Source organism: Poecilia latipinna, unplaced genomic scaffold, assembly GCF_001443285.1.
Source record: "Poecilia latipinna isolate Pla-1442-1.1 unplaced genomic scaffold, P_latipinna-1.0 Scaffold372, whole genome shotgun sequence".
Classification (NCBI taxonomy): domain Eukaryota; kingdom Metazoa; phylum Chordata; class Actinopteri; order Cyprinodontiformes; family Poeciliidae; genus Poecilia; species Poecilia latipinna.
In genome coordinates, this window is record NW_015112988.1 from 124,324 (window position 1) to 137,459 (window position 13,136).

The 13,136-nt window shown below is 38.6% G+C and overlaps 1 protein-coding gene across 2 annotated transcripts in view; it reads left to right on the forward strand.

Annotated features, from left to right (window-relative positions):
- The window catches only part of glra4a (glycine receptor, alpha 4a), a 57,411-nt gene that overhangs the window by 27,835 nt on the left and 16,440 nt on the right, over positions 1-13,136 (forward strand). For both annotated transcript variants that reach the window (XM_015036543.1, XM_015036542.1), the window contains exons 2-4: positions 7,850-7,980; positions 10,119-10,186; positions 12,004-12,227. In XM_015036543.1, the coding sequence (XP_014892029.1) occupies positions 7,850-7,980; positions 10,119-10,186; positions 12,004-12,227 (423 nt within the window). The remainder of the gene's footprint in view (positions 1-7,849; positions 7,981-10,118; positions 10,187-12,003; positions 12,228-13,136) is intronic.

A 13,136-nucleotide genomic window follows, 5' to 3' on the forward strand; every position in this document is an offset into this window, starting at 1 on the left:
TGGAGCTCCAGGCCCGCACACACATGCAGGGGGCCGGGCATGGCTGTCTGGTTGAAACGACGCGTGTGACGGGGGATTAGTGGGGGCATCGACTTTTTTGGGGGCAAAATGAATGTACATAGCTGAAAATAGACACCAACATCGGTAGCCTACAAGGTACTTGTTAAGCTTAAGGTTCTGTATTGATATTAGCTAGTCATCTTTTAGCTAACATTACCTGCATCCAACAGCTCTACTCAACTCACTCGGTTAGTTTGGAGGGAAAAACTGTGAAAAGTTCTTTGCGTTTTGCTGCCGTGATTCTAACACAAACCTACGTAGCTCCACAGCAGCAGCAGGTCTCCTTCACAGGTGTAAACCCAGCGCGAGCGTCGTAGCGCTCATGTTGCGTTTAAAGGCGGCTCGGAAAAACAGGTTACAACATGTTAACAACGGACAGTTTTAACTGTTGATAAAAGTGACAGAGGACACAAATATGGGAAGTGTGGAAGCCTCTACTGTATCAAATTGACATAGGAATAACAGAGAGTTGGCCATTCTAAGGTAAAAACCCAGCGCATACAGTGTTCATGTTTTGTTGTTTTTTCATCCAGACGGCTTCCCGCGCCCCCCCTGCAATGACACGGCGCCCCCCCCTAGGGGGCGCGCCCCACAGTTTGGGAACCTCTGGTGTATGTAATGATTTTTTTGTACTGCTGCATACCTCGGATTTACGTATGACATTGTGAATCGAACCTGGTTTCATATAAACCACCTTGCATGAGTATGAAAGGTTTGTCGTCATAGTTTTGCATTTCACCTTAATTTGATTGAATTTTGGCTTTTGCAGCCATGAAGAGATTACATTAGTTCTTGTTTTATCAGTAAGCTGATTCTAAATCTGTTCCGATTTGTTTCTGTTGTCATAGTATCTTCTTTGCTACGTTTACCCTCATGTGCTTCACATATGAAAACCCAGATTAAGTCAGATGCCTGTCTGCATTAAGTTAGTCTAGGGTGTCACAGTGGCAGTGGTCATGTCATCGAAGATGAATGCATAAGGTTAAATTGCAGTGTGCTCCGAATTTCATTCACCTACCAGCCCATTGATAAAAAGAGGCTATCAGCAGCCGTAGGGCACCGCATAGAGAAGTGTGAAGACAAGGGTTACACAGGTCATTAAAGACAAAAATGACATCATTTTAAAACCATGAATCACAGCTTGGCAAGATATGTTAAAAGAAAGGTCTGTGTCTGTCAAAAAAATAGTGGTGGGACTTGATTAAGAGCTTTAATCAATTAATTCCAGGAACTGTAATTAATTAATTGCATTTTAATCAAAAGCTAATAAGTTTAAACAAAATCCCAAATTACTCATTTAGTAAATTATTGGTTTTCTTTTTTCACTCAAAGTATGGTTAAACAGACATACATAAACTTACAGATAAAACCAAGTGTTTGATTTCACCTCTCTAATCCTTTTTACTCTATTCAGTCCATGCTTGATTACCACCATAAGTATTACGAAATAATTTTGCCTTGTTTTCTTTTAATTTGTGTGTGATTGAGTCTATAAATAGTAAATATGGCATGAAACAGATGTCGTATTGCGTCTGATTCTGTTTAAAAGTACAAATTTTCACAACTTTAGTACTGTATAAAATCATAAAGGTTTGAGCACCTCTAAACTGTATTATTTAAATGTAATTTAATGGCATTGTGGGGCAGAGGGTCTCTGAAGGTGTGTGTGTATGTGTGTGTGTAGGCATCACATTAGTCACAAAGCGTAATTTTAAGTCTTCAAGAAGAAAAGAGTCAAGTTTCCCCTCAACGAAAAAAGTTTGAGCCCTCTAACCGTGGTGTTTTTAAAGAACAAGATATTTTTCCAGGCTCATATTGAAACAGTCAACCATGGTACTCTGTTGAAAGTAGAAATTTTCTTGCATCCGTATGCAGTTGTATTTCACCTTTGATCCAGCTTTGCTTTTGTAACCCGGTAAATTTGCTCGCTAACGAGGCTGTGACAGTTTTAAACTTGCCATAAAATGGATGGAAAGAAATTAGTTGCACATTCTAGCCGGCAGTCTGGTGCCGACGCTCAAATAAAAAGGGGAAGCAAAAGGTCAGGCTAATTAAATGTTAGCAGAGAACATCTTACTAAATGAATCCTTCAAACAAAAGACCAATAAACGTACTTATGGAGTGCACTGAAAATCCTATTGCAGATAACTTTGTAGCTAAACATTGGGAATCACTGCGTTTCATAAGTGTACCTTATATCAGGTCACCTTATCCACTGAATATAATCTGCTACTTAGTTGGATCTGGTGGCTGCTTTGTATAAAGGAGCTGAGGCCTAAAGTCCATTGGTATCTGCCACTCCAGCTGTTAATGAAGCAGCAATCGAGTTAAAGACGTTTTTAAGGCTTGGTTGTTCCTGATGATTCCTTAAGCAGCAGAGAGATCTGCTTTTGGCTAAAAGGAAGGTAACATCCTTCCAGGAAGTTCTCCTAAACTACCTAGTTTGTTCAAGGAAGTTTAGAAAAAAATTGTCAACAACTCAGAGAGGGAAGGCAGAAACCACCCCAGGTTGTGTATACTTTTTGGGGGGGCTTAGGATGGCTTCTGACACAGACTGAGGATATAGTCAAGAGGTAAAAAGGTGAACTTTAAGGGTCTGAGGACTCAGCAGAAGGCAAGTCTCTAAGGTAGCTGAAAGCTCACTAGCAGAGACGACAGGACATTATTAGGCAGTCATGGTTGATAGGCCTCTTGATTGGGCTGCTCCAGTACAATGAGGTGAAGAAGCCAAGCTCTTCACTTACCAGTTCAACTACATTTATACCCTTTTCTGTGGTCATGAGATATTTATCTTGACTGAAAGAATGAGACCCTGGATATTAGATGCTACATTCAGCCGTAGAGAGACAGTGAGGGATTTGATTCAGAGTAAATTTGCGCTACGACCACTGTTGGTTGGATTGGGCCGCTTCTCTCCAGAGCCCACCTAGAATCTGTTGTAGGGACCATAACATGTCTTGGAATGAACTGGAGAGTTTCGCTACAGAGAAGAAAGAGTAGACAGAAGATATTCTTACCATGTAACCAACATTAAAGCAGTTATATTAGAAATGCAAGATGCTGTTTGGAGAGTTGAAGCGGTCGTAGTGAGAAAGCAAAGAAAAAAGGAAATCTTATTCCTGCTGAGGGTGAGAAGTTCAGCTGTTGAACTCAACAGGGAAGAGTTTAGCATCATTAATCTCTGAATAGTTTTGAAAAAAAATATATAGTCTTTATTGCTTCTTAAAGGTAGAAATCATTCACTGTAGTCTTGCCTATCTCCTGCACTAACTGGTCAGTCCATCACAGAACAACACAAAGAGACACAGGACAAACAACCAGGCACATGCACACTGGTATTTAAGGTGTATGTGGGGTTGTGTTTTTGGTCTGCTGGAGTACATGGAGACAACTCATACGTTCAACAAGCAAACTCCATGCAGAAAGAAACAGGCCAGGTTTCCAAGCCAAACTTTCTTGTGCCACCCACGCCTCCACCATGGAGCCCAGAGTGACATTTTTACAAATCCATTATGACGTCCATGGTCACCGAATTCTGTTACATTTTGCAACACATTTTCTCTGCTATTTGACAGTCACATTTCAAGCTGATGTTCACATAAGTCTGCTTTTACACTGCAGCTCACACATTTCTAACTTGTTAATACAGGCTGGCAGTCTCTCCATTAACAAAAGATCAGAAGGGATTTTTTTTAGAGAAGCGGAGAGCCAACAAAATGCTTTAAGATTCACTATTTTTCAGTCCAGAAGAGTTTAATAAATGGCAAACTGCCACGGAACATTTCCATATCACTCCGTCTCCCTGTGCAACTTTGTTTGTACTAGAGCATGTGTGAGAAATAAAAGCATAAATAAAAGGCTGTGCATTCAGTATCATCAGTTTAACTACAAATTAGAGACGTAGCAGATTAAAGTTAGTAGCAGATAGTCTGATATTTACATTTTCTTTTAGTGTTTGAATTTACAGACATAACTTAATAGTATACAATAAGACACCTTTCAGTTAAAGGGATTTTGCATCAGGGGATAATAAAAAAGTAGTAGGCAGCTCCTGCTGATAAAATGCATTGATTAATTGATGGTGATTAATGTGAGCAGCTCCATAAAATCCAGAGTTTTGTCATTTTGTTGCTGTGACATATACACAGGTGTGTTAACACAAAAAGACTAAAAAACATCATGTTTCAGATAATCAAACTATTCCAAACTATTAGATGTTCATCATTTTACCGTGAATGAAGGGTACAGAAATTTTTTTTTATCATGTTTAGTAAAATCCTAAAACTGAAAAATTTTATTTTCTTTAACATGAGCCTTTTTAAATTTGTTTGTGGATGTTTTCCATGCACAAAACTGAAGCAGTTTTTCCTCAAAGATCAAGAAATGTACTTTAATCACTTGGTACATGTGCTAAATACTGACAATAAAGACTGGTGAAAGAGACTGGAAAGTGTTTTGTAACCAACTGTGGATTTGTAAAACATGACTGGATAAATAATGCAAAATGACTGGTCAACAGAAAACTTAATTTACGAAAGGTAGTAATTAGATGTCAAATGTGATAAATTGCCTCCTCATGTCAGAAAGAAGGTAAAATAATGAGCCATGACCAGCATTAGGTTCCCATAGGTACAAAACACAGCACTGAGTCTACAAACAGAACAAAAGAGCTGATTAGTGTAACAAAAAAGATGACAGAGACAAAATATCATCAGTACTGATGCAATTTTCATGAATTTGCAATTTTCATAAATTCACATCAGATATCACTGAACGTTGTCCAACTGCAACATTTGCAACTCTTTTTCAAGGATGAAGAATTACAATCAAAACTCAATGGATCTCTGCAGTCGTGGTATTACTTCAGATAGAGAAATAGAATAAACCTGAATATAAAATGAATGATTTGCTCTCTCCATGTCTCAGCTTGTAAAATACTATCTGGTCCTGTGTCAGAGATGATAAAGTGTATCCAGAATTGAAGCTCTTGCCGAGGGTGTGCTTGAATGACCTGTGTGCAAATCTGATATGTCCTTTTTGGAAATTTCAGGCTGTTTGAAAGGGGAAGAAGATGGCAGCTGGATGCCTGAAATCGTGCTGCTCTAGTGATGAAGTTTGTAATATTAATTTACAGCACCTTGCAAATAGCTTAAAACTCCTTAAACAATTTCACATTTCACTAATTACAAATTCAATGAATTTTATTGCCTTTTATGCAACAGAACAACAAAGGAGAGCATATAACCATAAAACGTCAGAAAAACTGAGTATTCAAAAATGTTCACTAAAAGCTGAGAAGTTTTGTCTGGTTTGCTCAATTTTCCAAGCTTTATTCATCTCAGAAAGCAATCAATACATTGTTTAAAAATGGAAAGAGTATAATCTGAATGCAAACCTACCAAGACTGAAGTCTCCAGCTAAACTGGCAGCGAGGGCAGAGAAAGCATTAATCAAAGTAACAAATAAGAGGCCTCTGGTAACTCTGGAGGAGCTGCAGAGATCCACAACTCAAGTGGGAGAATCTCTAGGACTACCTTTAGTTTTGTACCCATCTAACCTCTATGAAAGAGCCTCAAACAGGAAATCAAGATGTCCTGATCGTGGTTGGCAACACACCACGCCAATTTCCTTGTTCTGTTCTGAGTCACCATCCTCCCGAATTCATTTTCACTGTATTTGGATTCTTAGCAACTTTCATTATGACAAAGAAAGAAACTATTGCACTTTTTTCTTGCATAGCATAAAATATCAATAAAATTAACTGAAGTTTGTGGTTGTAATGTGGGGAAATGTGAAAGAGTTTCAGGGATATTAACATTTTGGCAAGAGTCTGTAAAGTTGGGTTGTTAGAAAACAACAAAAACCTATCTGAAAGAAATTAAAAATATATTGAATGCTGCTTTTTTTCCCAGTACATCTGAAAATATCTCTAGTGTTCTTGAAATTGCGCTTGTATAATTATCCCAATTTAAAGAAAATGGGGGGATAATGAGTTGTTTTGCTGTCTGCAACGTCTAAGACTTGTTCTTTGACTGTTAATTGCAGTGTTTTTGTTGTAAAACTGTTTGCTATTTACACACAAATATCTGCATTGTCTTTTTTTTTTTTTCAAATTAAAGTACTGTGAGCTTCACTTGCGGTGGAATTGGCATTTTTTGTATTTCCTGCATAGTGACAGTAAATCCTCGCCAATAATGTGTGAAGCTATATAAACAAGCCTGTTAGGAATGTTGAGGTAATGAGACACGTCTTGAGTTTGAATTTCTATTTGCAGCCTAAACTACAAGGCACAAATATATCATGATGTCAATCCAGCGTCTTTGTGACCTGATATATTCTCCACAAAGACCTCCAGCCTGTACTCCCTGACTGTGCAGTTCATGTGACTGTAGATAGAGCTAAGAGGTCCTAAGATTGATGGATCAGAAACTGGCTCCACACACACACACTCCCAGGAATACAGTACATCAGCAAAGCTGCCTTGGGATTGAACCTGCCATCTCCACTACGGAGCTTCAGATCAAGACGGATCGTGCACTATTTACAGTTGTATCAAAATCACGCAGTGCAACATGCTGAGCTATAGCAGGGGCCAAACTGAAATCTAATCCATTATGATCCAGGATTCCGTTCTTTATCTTTACCTTTTAAAAAAATTGTTCCACTTCCTTCCTCTTCTCATTTTGACTCCTGCATGTTGGTAATTCCTGTCAGTGGTTGTCTAAGCCTCTCTGGAGCTCCAATCAACTCGTTCCTCTCCCCTGTGTGACGTTCATAGCATTACAATTGAGCCATCATTCTGTCAGACTTACCCCTGCTAAGGCAGCAGCAGAGGGAATCACAGGAAAGGGACACGTTTACCTCAGCTTCTCTGTTCCTTCTCTGTATTTGTAGCCTAACAAGTGCAATGAGACACAGACATCATGCAACAGAGTTAAATTGTTCTTTATCAACTTATTTGATCTAATTTTCATCCTCAATTCTCTGCAGCTGGATTATTTTATTAGCAGATTTGCTGATTGTCATTTTGTTGGATTCTCATATTTTCTCTCCACTTAATGCTACATCAGAACCAGGGGTGGAAACTGTTAATTGACTTTTGATTAATTGTCGATTAATGGTTAATTACATTAAAATGAGTTCCAATCGATTAACTAATAACCTCCGCTTATAAATTGTTGTAGAATGGCTTCCATCCAGAAGAGGGCGCTGCTGCATCCTTAAGCAGAGCCATTGATACAGAAACAAAGATGGCGGAGCTATTTTTGAACTAAACAGAGTCTGGTGTGGGATGCAAAAAGCACTTTTTGAGGTTCTGCTTATTCAGTAAAAATCAGAGCCCTGCTGCAAATGACTTAATAATCTGATTCAAGTGTGTTGAAGCAGATCAGAGACACATTTGAAATAATTTGTTATAATATATAAAAGAATGTTGTCGCTGTCAAACAGAAATTTTATACCTAAAAAAAGTGACTTTACAGTAAAAAAAAAAAAAAAATTGTGTCTTCAATGAAAACTCATGTCATTTGATCAAAATCAAAGTAAAACCACAGACAAATATGAAAGTAAAAACACATCAGAAAAAAATAAAGAAAATGACCAAAAATAGGCTTTTGCCTGACAGTGACAACATAGTGACCTAGTCAAAGTTTAGAAGCTTGTGCCAGAACCCTGACAAAAAAAAAAGTTAAAAGAGTGTAAATACTTTTACAACACACTTAAAACACTTACTCTGTAAAAATTTTAAATCACTCACTCTTTGCTTGTTCCTTGTCTTTTTGTCTTTCAGATTGAGCTCCTGTAAGGAGGAGACAAAGGCCCCCGGCCGGGCCGGACCACAGCTTTCACCTTCTGACTTCCTAGACAAGCTCATGGGAAGAACGTCGGGATACGATGCACGCATCAGGCCCAACTTCAAAGGTGCGGTGTATGACCCGGCATATTATCACAGCAGTCATCAATAAAATCCAAAAACAGACACATGAAAACAAGATAAACATCTGCAAACACTCTGCAGTGAAAGCACATCTTTTTTTTCCACAATATTTTCCATCAACAGTGATCATAAATATGACGATGCAGTTTTGGAGCAACTTTCTGTCAATGTTCTGAAAGCTATTTGGCTTTAATCCAGTCTGCCTCTATGCTACTCCTATTAGGCTTGCTTTTTTTTTTTTTTTTTTTTTTTTTTGTCATGGAGTAAAATTAATTTGGTCATTTTTAGGTACCAATATCTATTTTGAAAGGTGAAAATAGTGGTAACTATATATCTGTCTCCATACAAGCTCATTGTTTTAAGTAGAAATGCAGCAATCTGACAAAATTATTTGTGTTTCTAATTTTCATTTGAAGCACTATTCTCCATCTCAAGTGTGTGAAGTTTATTTAAATTGAAAAATTTAAGGTGACAAACATTGACCATATATCAATTTAGTACAGTTTTTTTTTCATAAAGGCAAGAGTTTTGAATTCACCAGAAAGCATTGCTATTTATCCATGAAAGAAGTCCCTAAACTCCTACCACAGAAAATGTGGTTTGTGGATGTATTTAAACGCTGAAAAAAAGAGGTACCATATTTAAGCCGCTACTTTTTCCCCACTCTTTGAACCATCCGGTTTATAGCCTGGTGCGGCTTTTCTGTGGTTTTTCCATCAACCGCCAGGGGGCTCTTTAGCAGGAAGTGAATCATTGATAGTCAAAATTTAAAATCAAAGAAGAATGTGCTGATTTTCATTTAGAACACGCACATGTTAGCAGCAGGCACGACTGAGAAATGTTTTTAAACTCATACCCCCACCTCATCATGGAAACAACACGAAGAAGTTTATATGATGCCGCTTTTAAGTTGAGGGCTATCGATCTGACAGTACACATCGATCGATAGTCGCTGCACGTAAGCTCGGCGTGAGTGAATCCATAGTTCGGCTTTGGAGCGTCCTTGTGGAAAACCGAGAGCGGGGGAGTTACCAGCGCCTTATATATGTATGTTTCCAGTTGTTACTATAGTGAGGTGCGCTCTATAGTCCAGGAAATACGGTAAAAGTCAGTTTTGGGTGCGTTCACACTGCAGCCTGAAGTGACCCAATTCCGATTTTTTTGATGTAATACGACCTGTATCCGATCTTTTCATGACAGTCTGAACAGCACAGGTTGGATTCTTTTTCAAATGCGACCCATATCTGATACGTATCCGATTCAAATGTCCAGGTCGCATTCATTCGAACTGAACGTCACTGATTCTCAACAAATCTCACTATTCTGCGTCCTGATAAGCGCAAGCGAGAAGAAAAACAACAACCATGACGGTCAATATGAGGATTAAGTTGTTAATATGTTTCTCCGGCCGGACAACAACTTCAAATATGTAAGCTAAGCTCCACCGTTAGCCTCCATGTTTACTTCCGCAAACACTGAGCACTTCTTCTTTTCATGGCGGTTGGCAGAACACTGAGAACGCTGACGCTATTGCGCCCTCTAGTGCGCATGCAGGACACTTTCAGGTCGTTAGCCCGTTCACACTGCAGAACGCATACAGGTCGCATTTACTGGCAGTGTGAACGACCCCGGCAAAAAAATTGGAATTGCCAAAAAATCGGAATTGGGTCACTTCAGGCTGCAGTGTGAACGTACCCTTTGATGGGTTTCAAAAACAGGAAAAAATCAGATTTTTTATTATCTTACCTGCTGATGACCAGTCAGAGTCAAAGTTTAGCAACTTCAGTCACCGGCCGATTGATTAGCACTTTAGTTGTTTTAACGGTCCCAACATTTCTATTTGTGGATTTCTAATTCAACACTCTGCTTATTTTTGCACTCGGACATAGAGGTCAGAAATAAAGTTCCAGTTTCCTCCAAATCAAAGGTAAATTTCCTGTAACATTCTCAGCTGCAATCAATACACGAAGATGAAAAGTAATGAAGAAACTGCTGACATTTTTCAGAAGCCTCAGGAGAGGTACAGTATAATGGGTAGCTTTAACGTGGGCACCGGTTTAATCTCATAAATCCCGACTTAAGGGAGCGATGTGTACATTCAGTCTGTTGTTTCTTCCCCCAGGCCCTCCTGTGAATGTCACCTGCAATATTTTCATCAACAGCTTTGGGTCTATTACAGAAACTACCATGGTAAGTCATCAACTTTTACCTTCTAAGAATAAAACTTTGTTGAAATACATTCCTATATATCACTTGTGGTAACATATCGGTATTAACCATCACTCTATCATCTCCCTTGTTAATACAAAGCAACGCTCAACCAGTTCTTTTCTCTTCCTCGATCATCTTCGTTATTAATCCCCATACTGCAGAAGCCTCTCATTTCTGTTTCCTGGAGCACAGCAGCGCAACCTTCAGAGGCCAGCGGGTCACTGACATGCTGATAATGAACTGTCCACTCAGCAATTAAAATGAAAAATTGAAAAACTGAAACGAAAGAGAGAGGGGAGTGAAGAGGTCTGCATTGATAGTGTTATTGCTGCTGGGTCAGCGCAATACAGTCGTGAACTGTTTAAGGGGATCTGAGGGAGCTCCAGAGGAGCAATCCTCCCCGGTTACAACCAGGACGACAGCACTCCTGATTACAATGTGCTGCTGAAACAAAGTCAGTAAAAACCTGCAGAAAGCTTAAAGAAATAACAATGAAGACTGGTTTGAAATATTAGAATATACCGTATAAAATAGAGGATTTATCAAAACTTTTGAACAGTTCTTTATATTTTAATATTCTAATGAGCCATGGATGCAGTGTTCTTAATATTACGTACTGCAACATGTACAATACTTTGAAAATATTCCTTCTGTCTTATTAATTTAGACCCTCCTCAGTTATCAATAGAAAAAATAACTAATTGCAACCCCTCTTGTAACTGCTGATCTGCTTTTTGCATATATTTTGACCGTTTCTCTTTGATGAATGGCTCCTATTTGAGGTTGGAAGACCTACTGGCAATCACCCACATTTTGTTTTTTAGCTCCTTTCACAGATTTTCTGTCAAATTCAAGTCATATAATAGTCAGATAATAAATAAGTTCTTCCCTGTCTAATCCAAGCGAATTACCCATAACCTCTGGTTCCAAATCCAGATTGCTAATCCAACATTAGCTGCTTTACAGCCCTTCACTATTTTGTAAAAGATCTCTGCAGAGGAGGAAAATCACACATCAGAGTGTCTGAAAAATGCAAAACTTCACATCCATTTACAGGAATTACTGCATATATAAATAATGACAAACATTTCTCAAATGGAAGATTGGTTTACAATCTAGTAGCAAATCTCAAACAGCTGTATGTCAGATAATTCACCTTGGAGAGTCACAGTCTATTGATTTTCCAACATCAAAGAGATTAGGCTGACCACCTGAGGAATCAAAGACAATGGCCGTCTGCAGTGTTACCATTTGGCTTTGGGGTTTAAACAGGATGGGCCGCATGAACGAAACAAAACAATATTCCCTAATACTACAGGGGCTCCAAATTATTGATATTACTGCCAATTCTAAATCTCCCAGGAGTATGAACAATTTTGGACTAGACTGTCCAGCGACCTGATTTGTTTTGGATTAAAAAGGGGAATATCTTATAAATTATGTTTTTCATTTAGCTCTGCCACATTTTCACATGATACCTGTTCAGTTTATAATGTTCCTGCATCGTAGAATTAAATGAAAGCCAGAAACCCTTTGATACAAGTGACGTTTACAACTGCTGCAATTTGTTCATTGGGTTCAGTGTTTATACAATATTTGTAAGATAGTGTTTTAAATTGTTTCAAGTTTTTGCCAGACATATTTTACATTTTTAAAATAATTTTAATCAATAATTATATCTAATATCCTTATAACAATTAATATAGTATTTGTCATCCTCGCATCTTTAAAATTAGCAGAAAATCCATCTCTGCTTGTCGTATGTTTTCCATAAACTACGCCGAGTTCTTCCACAGGACTACAGACTCAACGTGTTTCTACGGCAAAATTGGAACGACCCTCGGCTGGCGTACAGTGAATACCCAGACAACTCCCTGGACCTGGATCCTTCCATGCTGGACTCGATCTGGAAACCTGATCTGTTCTTCGCAAATGAGAAGGGAGCCAATTTCCACGAGGTCACGACGGATAACAAGCTGCTGCGGATTTTCCAAGATGGCAGCGTTCTTTACAGCATCAGGTGAGTGAAGTCGAAACATAGACAGCAAAACTAAACCACTGGATGTGGATTTGTAATTAGAGACCAAATTAACTTTTAGTTGTTTAAAAATCTAATGTAGGTTCTTTTTTAGTCCTTTTTTTTTTCTCATTCCAGTTGGACTGCCGTAGTCGTATCTTTCCCTTCACGAAAATTTACCAAGTAACCAAAATCAACTGAGTTGATTGCGGTCCCACTCAGTGTCGCGTGAGAAACTGTTCACATCAAAAATACCACCAAAGCAGGCAGACAGCAAAGAAATCCCATCATGCAGAACATCTCGACTTCTGTGGATTGCCAAATTTCCAAAGACAAGCACCCTCTGCATCTGTCCACTCATCAAAAGGGATGGAGGGAGCATGGTGAAAAAGATTTAATGAAAATGCCAAACAGAGAGCATGTGACAGGCTTTGATGGAAGTTTTTAAATGACACTCTGCACTGGGGAGAGGAAATCTTACCGATTTAAGCGTAGCACCAGAGAAGAGGATCTTATTTCTAGTCATGACATGGATGTCACAGTTAAATCTTTTTATCTATTTTCCGTAACCATTTTGTTCTGTTTAATGTTGAGTGGCAGATGGATATTGTTCTGGTTCTTACTGGGCAAAAAAGCAACGCACACTCCTGACAAGTCACCAGCATCACATTTCAGATTTAAAACATTATGGCTTCCTTGTTTTCAAAAGGTAAAGATTATTGGCTAAATATAACAATTTCCAAGGGGCTAAGCCACACATTTAAGTACAAGACGGAATGTGAAGTATACAATAAATATGTTTATGCATTGCGAATTTTACCACTATTCTTCTAATTTTTCACCTACAAACATTGTGGCAGTACTGCAAATGAAAAGTAGGTGAAGTTAGCTGAGAATACTATTACCATTGGG